This window comes from Nicotiana sylvestris, chromosome 3 (assembly GCF_000393655.2).
Source record: "Nicotiana sylvestris chromosome 3, ASM39365v2, whole genome shotgun sequence".
NCBI lineage: Eukaryota > Viridiplantae > Streptophyta > Magnoliopsida > Solanales > Solanaceae > Nicotiana > Nicotiana sylvestris.
This window is the reverse complement of record NC_091059.1, coordinates 218,552,234-218,568,353: the sequence shown is the minus strand read 5'-3', so window position 1 is coordinate 218,568,353 and position 16,120 is coordinate 218,552,234. Positions and strand designations below refer to the sequence as shown.

Genomic DNA, 16,120 nt, shown 5'->3' with positions numbered 1-16,120 from the left:
CCAAAATTTGGCGTCACATTACCCATGAACTTCTAAGAATACTAAATACAACCGTTTGAAGAAATTTAACAATTGTTTGTCTCGGATACATGAGATAACAAAATGAAGAGTAAGATAGAGGAGACGTCAGGCCTGCGGACACCTGCAAGGCTACCTCGGGTCTCCGTGGACTGAAGGATGGCTCCCGATCTAACGCTGCTGCTCAAATGCTGCTCCGGTATCTGCACATAAGTGCAGAGTGTAGCATCAGCACAACCGACCCCATGTGCTGGTAAGTGTCTGGCCTAACCCCGGCGAAGTAGTGACGAGGCTAGGATCATACTCCATATAAACCTGTGCAGATATATATATATATATATATACAAGTACAACGGAGAAACAACATGAATAAACCAGTTAAGCGGAGGGTAGGAGCATGCTTCAGGGGCAACAGATAGAAATGAATATCAGGAACAATAAATCGTACAACTACAGTTTAGCTTCTATCACAAAATAAAGAGATAAGACGACTTTCATAATCAACTCATCTTGTTGCAGGCGTGCAACCCGATCCCATTTCTCAATATCTCGTGGTAGGCGTACCACCTGCTCCCATTTCATCATACTTGTGATAGGCGTACCACCCGCTCCCATTTTAATATCATTTGTGGTAGGCTTACCACCCGTTCCCTTTCATTATCAATTGCTTATCCCATATTAATAAATCTTAGTCCTTTGATACTTCCTCATTACTGTTCATTTTAAGAATGGCGGCCTAATCTCATCTCATACTTTGTGACTATTGTCCATCCATCGTTAATTCACCTCGATATTAATCTACAATATACCACTGATAACTTGAAACTTCTTACATCATACCTTGCCACTAGGGCTTACGTTGCATGGATGAATATTTAAATTTATTTTTCTGATCCACTTAGGGGTGATACTGTACTTTAATGATCGTATTTTATAGCATCCCAATGTGATTGACTTACGTGGGTATTTTAATCCCGTACAATCCATGAAATTCTCTTCAAATCATTACTTAATCGAAGGCCCAAACATCGTCCTTTATCTATCACAATTACATCCTCAGGCAGCATTCCATCTTTTCTAAATGCTACTAGTCTTAGACTCCTTTGAGTTTATTTAGGCTATATTGAGCGTTCTATAACTTAGAGGGACCATCAGCTCCTTTGTTTTCACGGGTTTTATCCCAAGGACTTATCCATTGTCGTCACCTTCTCACTTACCTTCTTCTTATCCTTATTTTTGTCTTTCTAAAACCCTGTTGTTCTATCATAATTTAGCTTGCGATCGATTCCCCTTATGCATTTCTGAAACATCAAACGAGATATCGCATCCCCTTTAACTTTTCTCTACGTTCTTAACTAGACCTCTCGATACCTAGAAATCATTGACTAGAAGATATGCCATTGACGATGCTGCTATTATTCTTGGATATTGAATCCTCGTGCTTATAGCCTTCTATCCGAAGTATAGACTATTCATGATATTCTGCCCTTGAGTATCTCATACGTTGTTCACTTTTACCTTACTTACCTTAAAATCCCGCATCGTATCTTCTATCTCTCTCATGACCTCCCTTCCACCTAGGTGTAATTCACGTCCATAACTTGAAGCTCTATTATGATACTCGCACCTTTGGTACATACACAATCCGGTGGGAGCTTCGTACTGACTTCTTATGAGGCTGGTACTTCTTCTAACTGGCGTCCTTATAGGGCCATATCATGATTGAGAACATAGCAGAATCACTCTTAATATCAGGTGATCAAGATAAATAACACAACAACAACCATAATCTATTTAAATTTAGCACTTAGTGAGAGTAATACCTAAAATAGCGAGAAAAAAATTAAGAATTAATTAAAAAACAGTCAATTAGGATTAATAAAGGATAGTGAAAAGAGGAATTCTTACAAAAAAAAAAAAAGGTGTATTTGCACCAAATCCAAAGAGCAAAATACATGTGAAAATGTGTATTTGCAACAAGCCAAAAAGAGCAAAATACAAAAACATGTATTTGAAGCAAGCCGAAAGAACAAAAATACACGTAAAAACAATCATTTGCAGTAAGCCAAAAAAAGTAAAAAGACAGCAAAATACACGTCGTAGACTAGGTTCGAACTCCCCTCAATTGGATGGAAAACCTTGCCCTTTGCCAGTGGCACCTTGCACCAATTATATAGTGTAGGTGCCACCTTTAGTATTTATACATAATCTACTATGTGCATAAAGATATAAATACAATCTCGATCGAAGCTTGCGGGTGGCGTACCAACCTTTCCTACAACATAGATCCGCCCCTGCTCACGTGCTGCTAAGGGGTAAGAAATTACCACTTTAATTTCACTTGTTCGAATTCATACGATTATTTCATTATTTTTTTGTGTGTAAAAGGATACTCTAGTAAAATTGGTCACTCACGTGGTGTAACTTTAGTGAATTATTTTGTGTGGAAAAAGATATGGTACAATTTGATTACAGTTACTGTATCTTGTCCTTTGTGTGAAATTTCTCACCTTTACCATTCTTAATATGTATTGTATTTTTTCTTCTTTTTATTTTTAGTTTCACCTTTGGCAAAACAACTAATTGAGACTTGGCATGAATGTGTAAAACGATTTCTGCTAACCAAATCACACCGCTGGTTTTGATTCCCTCCCTTTTGCCTAGTGAACGAATAGAATGAATAGCTATATTAAGATTAGAGATTATATGAACTAAGGCGCAACATTATTTTTTATTTTGGTATTTCAATTCAGCCATAAGAAATATTTAAATCTGAATCACAAATCTTGCATCTTTTTGTAATAAAATCGAACAGTTAAGATGTAAATCAAAGAATGTAATTATATGGTGGAATATGCATAATGCGAATACGTAAGGTGTGCATAATGCAGAAATCTGGGATAATTTTATTGTTAGTGGGTATTAACATAGAAATTTCCCCGGGGCGTTAACCGTGGGTATTTTCATTCATTTTCTCCACACTAGTTTTTTTTTTCCTTCAAAAAATTTGATTCATGCTTTATACATTACAGTAACACTCTAGACATTTGCATAAGATCACACCAATGTTCCTGCTATATTTCTGAAAATTAACAGAGGGGTTTCGTAGATAGTCATGCACATGTTATAAAAACTGATATATTTATGTTCCAAAATGTTGCACCTATAACCAGGTTTAATCTAAGTAAATATATACATAGATTTTACAAAAAGAAACAAGTGATTGGAAAACTTGAAATACAGAACATTTACAATTACTATAACTTAGAGAGGTTGTGAGTTCGAGTCTCCCCAAAAGCAAGGTGGGAAGTTCTTGGAGGGAAGGATGCCGGGGGTCTATTTGGAAACAGCCTCTCTACCTCAGGGTAGGGGTAAGGTCTGCGTACACACTACCCTCCCCAGACCCCACTAAGTGGGATTATACTGGGTTGTTGTTGTTGTTGTTGTTGTACAATTACTATAACTCATAACTCAGTGTAGATACATTTGCCCGGATTGTCAACGTTAATAATCTACGAAGAACTGTTGAATGGCCTGAGCATATTCTTAGCAGTCAGCAGTAATAGCCATTTATCGAAGTCAAACAATTACAACGCCTCACATTTCCACCCAACTGCAACAAAACAAATTGGCCAGCAGATCTGGCATTTCAGCATATACTCAGTTGAAACTAGTTTGGCAATCAAATTAACTGGTAGACAACAGAATCATGTTGCAAGGAACATTGTCCGTAAGCAATTATTTCGTACTTTTTTTATATTGAACATGTTTTCCACCATGGATACCCTCAGTGGCAGCGCTATAAGCTTATAGTTGTCATACAAGCTATATGGTTGGGGCGTAAATGATAGCAGAGGTAATATGGTACGGAGGTAAGATCAAAGCTAACATGCATATCAAGTAATGACATGAGCATTTGACTACAATGAAGTTGTCAAATTTAGACGTAAAAGACATTACAAGCAGATGCCAACCCCTTTTCGTGAAATGTGGCTTATGCCTAACCGTATAGGATGGGAGAAGTTTCATTTTTTTTAACCAAAATAGGAAGTAAAGATATAAAGACAAGATTAATAAGATGGAGAGCCTTACAAAAATACGGTAACATTGGTATCATAAATCAACACCCTCGTCAAGCCCTTTAGAACTAATTATCACATTTGAATCAATTTGTTTGTCGAACTTCTTTTTACGCCTGGTTTCAAATTCTTGAAATCCTTCCATCTGAAAGAAAAGTAGTCAATGGAGATCTCCATTAGTGACTTTTTTCAGGATGCACGGAAGTGAGCCCAATAGTGACTTACTTGTTGAAATTGGTCCATGGAAATGGGATTGCCATGTAGAGCTATGCTCTGCAGACCCTTGCATTCTTTTAATAAGTTTAAAGGCATCTGAGAAAATGAGAACCAACATATCAACAGCTAAAAGATGTCTATAAAATAAGCACAAAAGCTAGTAGAATAGTAAATTCCAGGATGATAATGCCTTAAAGACAAGAATCTACTTAGAAGTTTAAACAAATGACTTCAGATGAAGATTACTAAGCAAATATCTATATTTGGCACAACGACTATTTCACATCTCAAGTTAAAGACACGAGGATGTTTCAATTACAGTTTCCCTATGTAAAGCTTCTTCTTCGTTAAAGAAAATGCTTTTCCATGCTTGTCTTATGGTTGATGAAGAGCTATATAACATATTTATATACAATTCTGTTGAATAGTCTTTTGTAAGGAAAGGGGGAGCGAGAGGGTTGGGGGGGGGGGGAGAGAGAAAACACTACAAGCATCAAAAGAAAATTTTAGTCTATAACAAAGTAAATATCGGTTTTACTCAAAAATATTACGTGGTACAGACAGTAAAACCTTAGATCTACTTATACTTACCATGCTTGTGCACATGTCCATGAGTGTGTACGTGAGAGTGAGAGAGAGAGGAAATTTTGAAAATTACCTGATTGAGATTATTATTATTCAAACAGAGTGATTTTAGTTGAATGAGATTGCAAGTTGAACCAGGAAGCTCTTCAATAGAGTTATCTGTAACAGAAGCAATCATAGTCTCAAGAGAAAGCAATAGAAGTACTAACTGTGAATCTGAGGAAAAAGGAGAAAAGAAAATGATATTATATATCAACTCAAAATGGCTACTACAAAGACTAGTCTTCTCAGATGTAAGATGGAAATTCTAATGTTCAATTTGATATACATACAAAGCTCCGACGCCTAGGAAACCAAAGGAAAAGGAGAGACAGAAAAATCAGAAGGATTATGAGCTAAAGATGAAGGTACCATTTGCTTGCAGTTCTTCCAAAGAAAAGCAACTTCCAATTGATTCCGGAAGAAACTTTAACTTGTTGTTTGAAACATTTAACAAAACCAACTGCATTGCCAAAATATATTATAAATTCTAAAGCTCAAAGTTTTCAGTGAAAAAGAACTGAGAAGATGCCAGTCTAAGCAATATGACCTTCACACACACAGACAGAGAGAAAAACATCATCTAGAATTCATAAGTAACTGATAATCTTTTAATAACAATATTGTGCAATTGTAAACGCCCTTATAGAGTCAACAGAACCATCGAACTTGATTCAGAGCCTCCAATTCATCACTTCAAGACAACAACCACGAGAATTTGAATGATAAGTTATAACGAGTCTACACAGTAGTACTTACTCTGTTTAACAGTGACAATGAAAAGATAACGGTAAACTAATCAAAATATTAAGCAAGAGGTGTAACATAAATGTCACAATAAGGGCTTACTAGCACAATTGAGAAATAAATTAGGCTTTCTTTCATAGAAATATGTATCAACTGAAACCTACAGCTTAAGCACAATAGTCCTGGATATCAAGTTAGAAGAATTCTCCAAACAAAGGCATTGGCAAGATCAAAACTTAAGTAAATCTTTTATCACCAAACACCTTTACAATAAAAATATTTTTAACAAACAATAAAACAACGTATAATCAATAACTTTATTAGCACATTAAATGAACTAACAAAGCAGGTACCAGATAAAGTGTAATGAATCACTTACACTACGCAAGCTCCCGATTGTGTCAGGCAAGCTTGTCAACAAGTTTGCTGAAACAGACAGACGCTCAAGTTTCACCAGCTGCCCCACTGAACACATGAAGTTTCTATGGTTAGAACCGAGAGTGCAGTCATATATAAGAAAAAGGTAATCCACTCAACATGAGTGATCTAACATATCTGCACTTACATTCATCAGGCAAGTTTGTGATCTGATTCCCATCAAGTGTTGCCACTTTCAAAGACTGAAGCAATCCCAAATTCATGGGAAGGCGCTCAATAACGTTATCAGCTAAAATCTGAATAGAGATAATTGGAAATACAAATTTTTTGCTCTTAGTATCAGATAATCAACTTAAGAAATATGGTCATCATTAATAGGAATATGTTCAATTTTAAGAAACGGAAAAAAAAAAAAAAAAGAGGGAGAGCAGGATATTGTACTTACAAGACGTTGTAAGTTAGTTAGTTTGTTGATCTCCACGGGAATTTCAACTGTCACAACAGAATAGTAATAGTTAGCTTCCAAGAAAACAATCTTTAGGAAAATAAGATAAAGAAGTATACGAAAACAATCTTCTAGTAGCATTTGTTTTATACTCTAAAGTGATAATAAATATATATAAAATTATGAGCTCAAGAAACTAAAGAGCAATACCCAGTTTATTGTGCGTTAAGTCGAGGGTACGTACAGATCTTTCCAGGTCAAAAACTTCATCAGGAAATGTCTGTTTACAGAAACAAAAAAGATAGTCAAACAAACATTTCATCACAAATATTTGACCTTTTTCAAACGGGCTAGCTGAATTGCCTTATTAGCTATATTATGAATTTCATAACAGTAAGCATCATCCATCAAACGCTAATCAAACATATATGAGAATACAATGGATTTGAAGTCCAAAAACATATTTTTCAGAAATAGTGAAACGAAAGGCGATGAATTAAAAGTGCCATGAAATAAACATTATACGAACTGTGATTGCAATAAGAAGATGTAATTAATTGTAATCAGAAAAAAGAAAATAAAACAATTAAAAAAGGAAATGCCTTCAATTTAGAGTCGCGTAAAGCAACGATGCCAGTGGAACGCCATCGCGAAATTGTGCTAGCATCAGCTGCCTTGCTGCTGCGACAACCCATTATCACTCGAATATTATATATACACACACAACGCTTTGAGAATTAGATTGAAATCAAAGGTTAATTAAATGATTGGAAAATGTAGAATAAAAAGGTCTTCAACTGGTTCAGGGAACGGCGTTGAAGACCTTTTCGTTTACCGGTCCCCGGAGGGACCCAACGGCGTTGAAGTCGACGACTATATGAAACTCAGAGAGAAAGGTAATGGCGACGACTTTTGAATGGTTTGCTTTTGATGTTATTGCTTGAGGTGAGGTCTTGGGTTCTATTATGATTTTGTCACACGAGTGGCGATATAAATTACTACGTAATATATTATTTTTCCACTCTTGTTTTACTTTTTTTTCTTAATAGAGGTTGTCCTTGAATCGTGCAAATGAAGTTGAAGACAAGTCTACGGTGAATATTGAAGGCTATGCGGAACGGGGTGGGTTCACAGTTATGCGAGTGCGGTGCGGGGCGGGACGGGTTGAAATATCTTTTCATAAAAATTGATGCGGGGCGGGATGCGGGTCATGCGGGTTTATGCGGGTTTAAGTAAATTTTCTTTCTTATTCTTTTGAAGTTCGATGATAACTTCAAGTTATGGTTTTTTATAAACTTTTGTTTCGAAAAGACAAATATAATATTTCGTGTTTAATATTTTTTTGATCAAAGCAGACTTTTTTTTAACTTTCCTATTGAACTTCTTTTAGAGTCAATTTTTTTTAGCTAACTCAAACAAATTAATTTTATTATTGGGTTATACACAAGTTATCAAGGAATATTAGAAATAATATTATAGGAATGTAAATACTATTTTATAATGAATACTAAATTAATACATAAGCGGTCATCTGCTTTTTACAATAACCAACAGATTCTTTTTTTAAAAAAATTGAAGAATTAGTACATAAGCAACAAAAGAACTTTCAAATTTTTGGTTGATTAAACTGAAATTTCAGCCAAAATATAAAATAGAAATAAGCAAACAAAATAAAATAAAAAACTTATGCGGGGCGGGTGGACGCGGGTGTGTGTGGGTAGGGTGAACGCGGGTGAAAATGCTACGCGGGCGGAGCAGGGCGAGTTAAAATCTTTGCGTGTTTATGCGGATTCACCCCGCAACCGCACCGCACCGCTTGCCATCCTTAATAGTGAGTTATGTAATATACAATTTTGCAAAATAATATTAATATTATTGAAACAAAATCTTTTGTAAAGATTTACACATGAATTAATAAGCATTTGTTTTGTGAATGATCAACGTGGATTGTTATGTGGTAGCTTATTTGTCGAGGTCAAGATGATTGAATGTCATCCGAATATAAGAAGATGTACATTTAAAGTTTAATTAGATATTTTAATTTTATAAAGTATAAACATGTAATGAAAAATATCTCACTAATGCTTTCTTATAGAGTATATGCAGACAATATTCTTGGTGTATGTTCCTTTCATCTATTTTCATTGCTCTGATATGATCATAACTTTTTATCGACAGTGCTACATAAAATTGACCATGTGAGAATATATGTTGCCATAGATACAATCCACCACTAGAGTTTTTTTTTTATTGTCATTGTAAAACATAAACGTACATAAAATTATTTTCGGATGAATTTGAAAGAATATATTAGGGGAAAGAAGTAAATTCTTAGAATATTTTGGTAGCAAATTTGCTCGTTGTAATTTTTGCATGTATGATATCGGTTTATCATCTTTTATTTTTTCTAAAATCACCATCGCTTTCACCAAAATTTATCCATAAATTATCAGTTATTTGATCATACCTATATTTTAAAATTTAAAATTTCAACAACTTATCCACGTAGTATGTTAAATGGTCATTTTCAATGAAATTTGTGTGATTTTAGCTTGCCTTTTATTTATAGCTATTATTTTCTCTTTTCTTTTGCTCCATCATTCTCTAATAAGGGATTCTACTGTTGCTATCATGGAAACAACCTGCGAAAAGTATAAAAATAAAATTAGTGATAAGTATCAAGTAATTATGTGGGGGGGAAATTCATAATTCCTATAAAGAATTATCAAATATAATAACTAATGTCTAACATTGGCAGTAACTATTATTATTTTAGTTACATCTTGTTTGGATGATTGTTATGTATCATTTCATAATATATTATATATATTGTATTGTATTGTATTGTATCGTATCGTTTTGATTGATACAATGTTTGGATAGATTGTATTGTTTATCATCGTTTCATGATGTCATGCACCAACATTATGAATAATAAACTTGCAATATCACAAAGAAAAAATATGGTACAAGATAAAACTATTATATAAAAAGGTAGAGTAAAAAGATAAAATATAATTATTTCATAATAAGGAAGGACAAAATGAGAGAGAAAAATATGATAACGATGTGATCACACCAAGTCGGTCGTTACATATAGTGACACTTTTTATTGTTACGTAGTGATGGATTTAACGTTACAATATAATATAATTTAAGTAACAATCAAAACAAACATTGCATTTAAAGTTACAATACGGTGCAATATAACATATAACAATCATCCAAATAAGTTGTCAAAAAGTTGTTGGTTCCCCAAGTACACGCAAGTATACGTGACCGTCAAGTAATAAAGTGACTCAAATGTCGGATGTCGGACCCACATAAACTTAGATCAATAGTTAACTAAGCAAACTAAAATCGGTTAATTGTCCAAGATAATCAAGAGTGATATTTTTCTATTAATCTACGATTGCGGAAAGTAAACAAGTAACAACTAATTTATCAAGAATGCAAATATGTATGATGAGATTTTAATTCATAGGAGATGAAAATTCCAGGATTGTGGTTGGTTTATCAATCCTTTTAAGTTCAATAATCACACTCCTTAATCCAGATTATCTATGGTTGCTAGTTGACCGGATCGTTTATATGAATATCATGTTACCAAACTACTATTCATCTATCCATAATATATCAACCCAATATTCCTATAGTATTGAATCTATCATGAACGAATATAATACGGTATTCAACTAAGCAAGACAGTTAGGTATACTCCTACCCTAACCGCGAAATCGTTCCCCGAGCCACGGGTTCAGAAACAAGCTCTCTTTAATTCTACTCTAATCTAAACACGGCTTTCCCAAGCATAGCATATATAGTAGGGTGAAATGGTAGTTACAACAAGTCACAAGTTAAAACTATAATTAAAGAAACAACCGTAAGATGATAATCCGAATTAACGAAAATGTAATTAATAAACGTTAATAATCATGTCAACCACGATCCTAGAAACTAGAGTGCTTAGCCACTTATGTTCGTAGTAACAAATTTTAAGTATGTTGCATAAACAAATTATAAAGAAAAGATGAAGGAATGAAGAACTTGATGATTTTCTCCTCCAAAAGTTGTTTCACGTGATGTTCTTGCCTCCCGCCCAAAAACTTCTCTAAAAATGGTGTTTAATAACTATTTATATATGTAGGGAAAAGACTTAAATGAAATAACCAAATCCAAAATCAAAAAGGAAACAAAATAGGCTTTAAAACCTGGAACACCCTCACTATAGACCACGCAACACGAGTTCCATCTCGCTGTAACCCTGGCGTCGCTAGATCTACTGCACGCATCCATCTCGCTGTAAGCCCTCGCGACGCGAGCTCTAACGCGAGCTTGAACTCTCGCGTCGCCTGCTGCTACTTCATTTACAAATTTGCTGCCTAACTTTTCAATTTCACGTGTTCTCTTTTTTTCAATGGTTCTTTTGTCTTCTTTTGGTTTGTCTTCAATCATTGCACAATAATACAATCATAATATTTTTCGTCATTAAATAATCACGAACCATTCTTGTAGTATATAAAATACATTTAAAATTTCTACTCCGCTCTCAATTTCGTCTTCAACGTACCTACTGTTACGCGGCGCCTTTTTGAGATTCCTTGGAAGGGTGACGTAAGGCTAAGCAACTGATGTCTGTGCAGTCACTATCCGCCAACTGAGGTCCCCTCCGTACGCTAGACTAGATTGTCAGTACCGTACGGGAAAACCAATGTCAAGGGCAATTGAGAGAACAGAAATGAGAATTGAGAATGAAAGAAAACTTGATTGCATTAATGAAAACTATTACAGAAAAGCAAGGCGGTGTCGAGGGGGAGAGACACCAGTACAGAGAATTGTTGCTTGCTAGAAAGTTTTGAATGCTTGATCCCCCCTAATAATGCTTAAAAAATAAACCAAAGCTACAAGACTAGACTTGACTAAGCTAGAGAAACATAATGGAAGTACATGAAATAAAACTACTTTATATTTACAATGAAAAGGACTTAGTTTTCTACAAAGTAGAAACAGGTCCTTTGTCAGCAGCAGCGTCTTTGGCATCACGGTCGACGCGCGCGGCATTGTCTGTGCGCGCAGCGCTGTTGGCATCTGCCTGCGTCTGGGCGCTGGCGAGGGATATCGGTGGGGCGACAGAGGCACCTGCGCGCTTGTCACTTGGCGCGGCCAAGACCACGGGGCCGTCCGTGGCGCTAGGCATTGAGAGGCTTATTAGGACACCACGGGGCGCGCCCAAGGGGTCATGGGGCATGGCTGGAAAGCCGCCCATGACATTCTCCCCCACCTGAGTTGGCGACGTCCTCGGCGCCTTACTTGCCAAATAATCTTCAATGAGGCTCTTGTAAGCTTTGAGGTTTGTTCTCATCTCCCAAATATTCTCTTCTGCATCACAGCCCTGCCATTTCACCAAGAACTCTTGGTGATCTTTCCTTGAGGCATGAATCGCTCTATCATCAAGGATAGCTTCAACACGCCTTTTCCCAGTTGAATTGGGACCTCGAATACTAGGTATTGTAAGCTGACTCCGTGAAGGATCCTCTGTGTCTTCCGAAAAGGTTTCAGGAGACTGACATGGAAGACATGATGAATTTTCCACCAAGCTGGGGTATCCACCCGGTATGCAACCTTCCCAATGCGTCTTTCAATGGACAAGGGTCCAATGTATTTTGCAATAGGCGAGGGCCATGTACCCCCGCAAATAAGTACCGCTTCGGAATTTTGACCATCACTTTGTCTCCTACTTGGTATTCAACAAAGCGACGATTCTGATCAGCATGCCTCTTCATCCGCTTTTGAGCTTTGACAAGATAGCTCCGCACTATCTCCAAATTTTGCTTCCATCCTTTGAGAAGCTAGCAGCTCGAGGAGATTTAGACATATTTGGTGCGTTCACAGCGTGTGGGAGTAGCGGTTGCTGTCCGGTAACAATTTCAAAAGCGCTTTTGTTTGTACTAGAGCTCTTTTGTGAATTGAAACACAGTTGAGCAGCATCCAGAAGCTTCACTCAATTCTTTTGCGACCATGTTACAAAGTGGCGGAGATATTCCTCCAACATACCATTGAACCGCTCCGTCTGGCCATCAGATTGCGGATGAAAACTTGAGCTGTGACTCAATTTTGACCCAAGGCACTTAAAGAGCTGAGTCTAAAAGTTGCTAGTGAAGCATGAGTCGCTATCACTAACAATGTCTTTGGGCAGGCCCCAATACTTGACGACATGAGAGAAGAAGAGTCGAGCTGTATCTTCTGCTGATATATATTGTGGGGCTGCAATAAAGGTAGTATACTTGGAAAACCGATCAACCACAACCAAGATAGTTGTGAGATCTCCGACCTTGGGCAATCCGGTGATGAAATCCAGGGAAACGTTTTCCCAAGGCCTTTTTGGGACAGCTAGCGGTTCCAAGAGTCCCGCTTGTGTCAAGCGGTCTAACTTGTCCTTCTGGCATACTAGACAAGTTTTCACATACTGAGTGACGTCGTCGGCCATTTGAGGCCAATAATATGCACGACGAAGCAACGGTATGGTGCGTTCCTCACCGGGATGGCCGGCCCACAGAGTATCATGACATTCCGCCAGAAGAGTGCTTCGCAGATCTCCTCCTTTAAGAACATAAAGTCAGTTTCCTTTCACTTTCAGAAAACCATCTTCCATGTAGAACTGGCGAGTTTTGCCCTGTCATACTAAATAAACCAAATACTGTGCAGAAGGATCCTTGCTGAGTAGATCCTGTATCTGGTCCTTGATGAAGGTGGCAATTTCGCTCCTTCTTAGGGTGGCGAGTAGGCACACCGATGCTATATCAGCTCTCCGACTGAGTGCATCAGCAACATTATTAGTCTTCCCACTTTGGTACTCCAGGTTGAAGTGGAATTCAGCTAGGAGTTCCTGCCACCTAGCTTATAGACCATTCAACTTCGGCTGGGTCATGAAATGGCTAACAACTGTGTTGTATGTCTTGACCACAAATGGGGTCCCCAGTAGATAGTGCCTCCAAAGGCACAAGCAGTGGACGACAGCCAATAATTCTTTCTCATGGGCGACATAGCGCCGCTCTGCATCCTTTAGTTTTTGGCTCTCGTACGCTACAGGATGCCCTTCTTATAGAAGGACTCCGTCGAGGGCATAGTCGGATGCATCCGTTTGTACCTCTAATGGCTTGGCCAAATTAGGGAGGGCCAAGACGGGGCTACTGACATAGCCGCTTTTAATGCATTGAAGGCCTCTGCTCGTCTGGGGGCCCAATACCATGGCGTGACCTTCTTGAGGAGTTCTGTCAATGGCACTGCGATGAGGGAGTAGTTCTTCACAAATCGCCGGTAGAAATTGCATAGGCCAAGGAACGCCCTCAAGGCGTGGATATCCTTAGGTGGCAGCCAATTTGTGATTGCCTGAATCTTCTGTTGGTCCATCTTGATCCGCCCTTCCTCGATGACATGTCCGAGGAAGTCGATTTGCCTTTGTGCGAAAGAGCTCTTGGATAGCTTTGCATATAGTTCATGCTCCCGCAATCGAGCTAGGACCTTCCGCAAGTGAACCAGGTGTTCTTCCAATGTTTGGCTATATACCATGATGTCGTCCAAGTAGACCACCACAAATTCATCAATGTACTCTCGGAAGACTTGGTTCATCAGAGTGCAAAATGTGGCTGGGGTGTTAGTCAAGCCGAATGGCATAACCAAGAAGTCGTACGACCCGTATCTTGTCACACAGGTCGTCTTATGTTCATCACCCTCTGCGATCCAAACTTGCCAATAACCTATCTTCAGGTCTATCTTGGTGAACATCGTCGCACCACCCAGTCTATCGAACAAGTCTGCCATTAGCGGAATAGGGTACTTGTTCTTCACTGTGATTTTGTTTAGAGCCCGATAATCCACACAGATTCGTAGGATGCCATCATGTTTCTTTTGGAATAGAACAGGGGAACCATATGGGGACTTGGAGGGTACAATGATCCCTGTGTCTAACATTTCTGTCAATTGTCTCCGGAGCTTGGTGAGTTTGGGTTGTGACATTCTGTAGGGTGCCCGGGCAGGTGGCTTCGCGCCCGGCACCAACTCAAATTCATGATCCACAGTGCGCCTAGGAGGGAGCCGTTTTGGCATGTCTTGTGGCATGACATCCTCAAACTCCAGTAGTAGCTCCTTCACGGGTTCAGGAATGGGACCCGAGGAGCATTCTATATCTTCAATGCAGAGGGTTGCCAAGAACGTAGGTTCATTACTTTTGACCCCCTTCTTCAACTGCAAGGCCGAGATGTTCTCAACGGCCATCTTCATGGGCATGCACGGGATGATGCAGGGCTTGGCCCCATTTGTTCCCATCATCAGTAGCATGTCTGCATATGGTACGGGCATGGTGTTGCCTCAGGAATTCCAACCCAACTATCAACTCGAAGTCGTCTATGATCACCACTCGTAGGTTGAATTTTCCTTCATAAGGGCCAAGCTTCACCGGTACATCTTTGGCTATTCCAACCACTAGCTGAGGAGGTGAGTTAATAGCCTTAACATGACCTTTGCCGTTTCCTACAACTAGACCAAGGCGCCCCACCTGAGTTGAGGCTAAGTAGTTGTGGGTAGCACCCGTGTCTATCATCGCCAGAATGGGCTTGTCATTCACCTTCATCTCAACGAACATCAAGGTCCTCTCTTGCTTAAGAGGAGTCCCCTCATCCGCCTTCTTTTTCCCTTTCCTGTTGATTGGGCCTGGGTTCTTCTTCTTGTAGATACCAGCACTGATCTCCGCTAATGCCTCGGAAATAGAACCAACAATTGCATTGAAGGCACCTATTGGTTCCGTCTCATCCGCATCGTCTGAATCGTCATCAGTCCCATCATCAAGAGCTTGATGGGCGTTTATCTGTGCATGTGGGCATTCATTGTTCCAATGTGGTCCGCCGCAATGATGGCATCCTGAAGGAGGCTTTCTCCCCCGGTCATTGTTGTTTGACGCAGCATTGTTGCTGCCTGAGGAGGGAGCCTTAGATTTGGTTGAGCTCCGATCTCCCCCACTTCTGCTAGGGCCACAATTGCTAGGCTGGCCCCCTTTGAATCCCACTTGGGCAGGCGGCTGAGGCCTATCCTTCCGAGCTTCCATTTGGTAGTCCCCAAGGCATTCAGATGCTTGGATCACCTTAGGCAGGGTATCTACCATTTTTCTTTGTAGCTCCACACGGGCATATGGTTTCAACCCTTCCAGGAAGGTGAAGAGCTTGTCTTTGTCCCCTATGTCACATATTCTTAGCATGAGCGCGGAGAATTCCCGCACGTAGTCCCGCACTGACTTGGTCTGGCGGAGCTCCCGTAGCTTTCTCCTTGCATTGTATTCCACATTTGCGGGGAAGAGGCGTATGGCTACCTTCAGTTCTGCCTATGTCTCGAGAGCATCTTCACCGGCCTTGATGGCTTCTTACTTCACCTGCCACCAGAGTTTAGCATCACCCTGAAGATACATGGCAGCAGTTGCTACCTTCTTGGCTTCTTCTAGGCCCCCAACAGCATCAAAATATTGTTCGACATCAAAAATGAAGTTCTCCACTTCCTTGGCATTCCTAGCTCCACTGTATGGCTTTGGCTCAGGAATTTTCAATTTTTGTGTCGCGGAGGTGGG

General features: G+C 38.9%; 1 protein-coding gene across 1 annotated transcript; it reads right to left on the bottom strand.

The window, feature by feature from the left end:
• Nucleotides 1-3,496: 3,496 nt before the first annotated feature.
• On the bottom strand, nt 3,497-7,428 carry LOC104225755 (plant intracellular Ras-group-related LRR protein 7-like). Its single transcript, XM_009777619.2, has 10 exons — nt 7,110-7,428; nt 6,718-6,787; nt 6,508-6,554; nt 6,250-6,358; nt 6,064-6,149; nt 5,310-5,400; nt 4,972-5,057; nt 4,323-4,409; nt 4,111-4,242; nt 3,497-3,631 (listed from the first exon to the last, which is right to left on the bottom strand). Exons 1-9 carry the CDS (start codon nt 7,200-7,202, stop codon nt 4,132-4,134), a joined length of 780 nt encoding a protein of 259 aa, XP_009775921.1. The 5' UTR covers nt 7,203-7,428; the 3' UTR covers nt 3,497-3,631; nt 4,111-4,131.
• Nucleotides 7,429-16,120: the final 8,692 nt, after the last annotated feature.

Excerpts from the sequence above, each read along its gene's own strand:
- LOC104225755 (XM_009777619.2), bottom strand. The coding sequence starts at position 7,202 with ATGGGTTGTCGCAGCAGCAAGGCAGCTGATGCTAGCACAATTTCGCGA. Across the intron at positions 6,788-7,109 it reads TACGCGACTCTAAATTGAAG|ACATTTCCTGATGAAGTTTT; the intron begins GCATTTCCTTTT and ends TTCTGTAAACAG. Across the intron at positions 6,150-6,249 it reads CACAAACTTGCCTGATGAAT|TGGGGCAGCTGGTGAAACTT; the intron begins GTAAGTGCAGAT and ends TCATGTGTTCAG.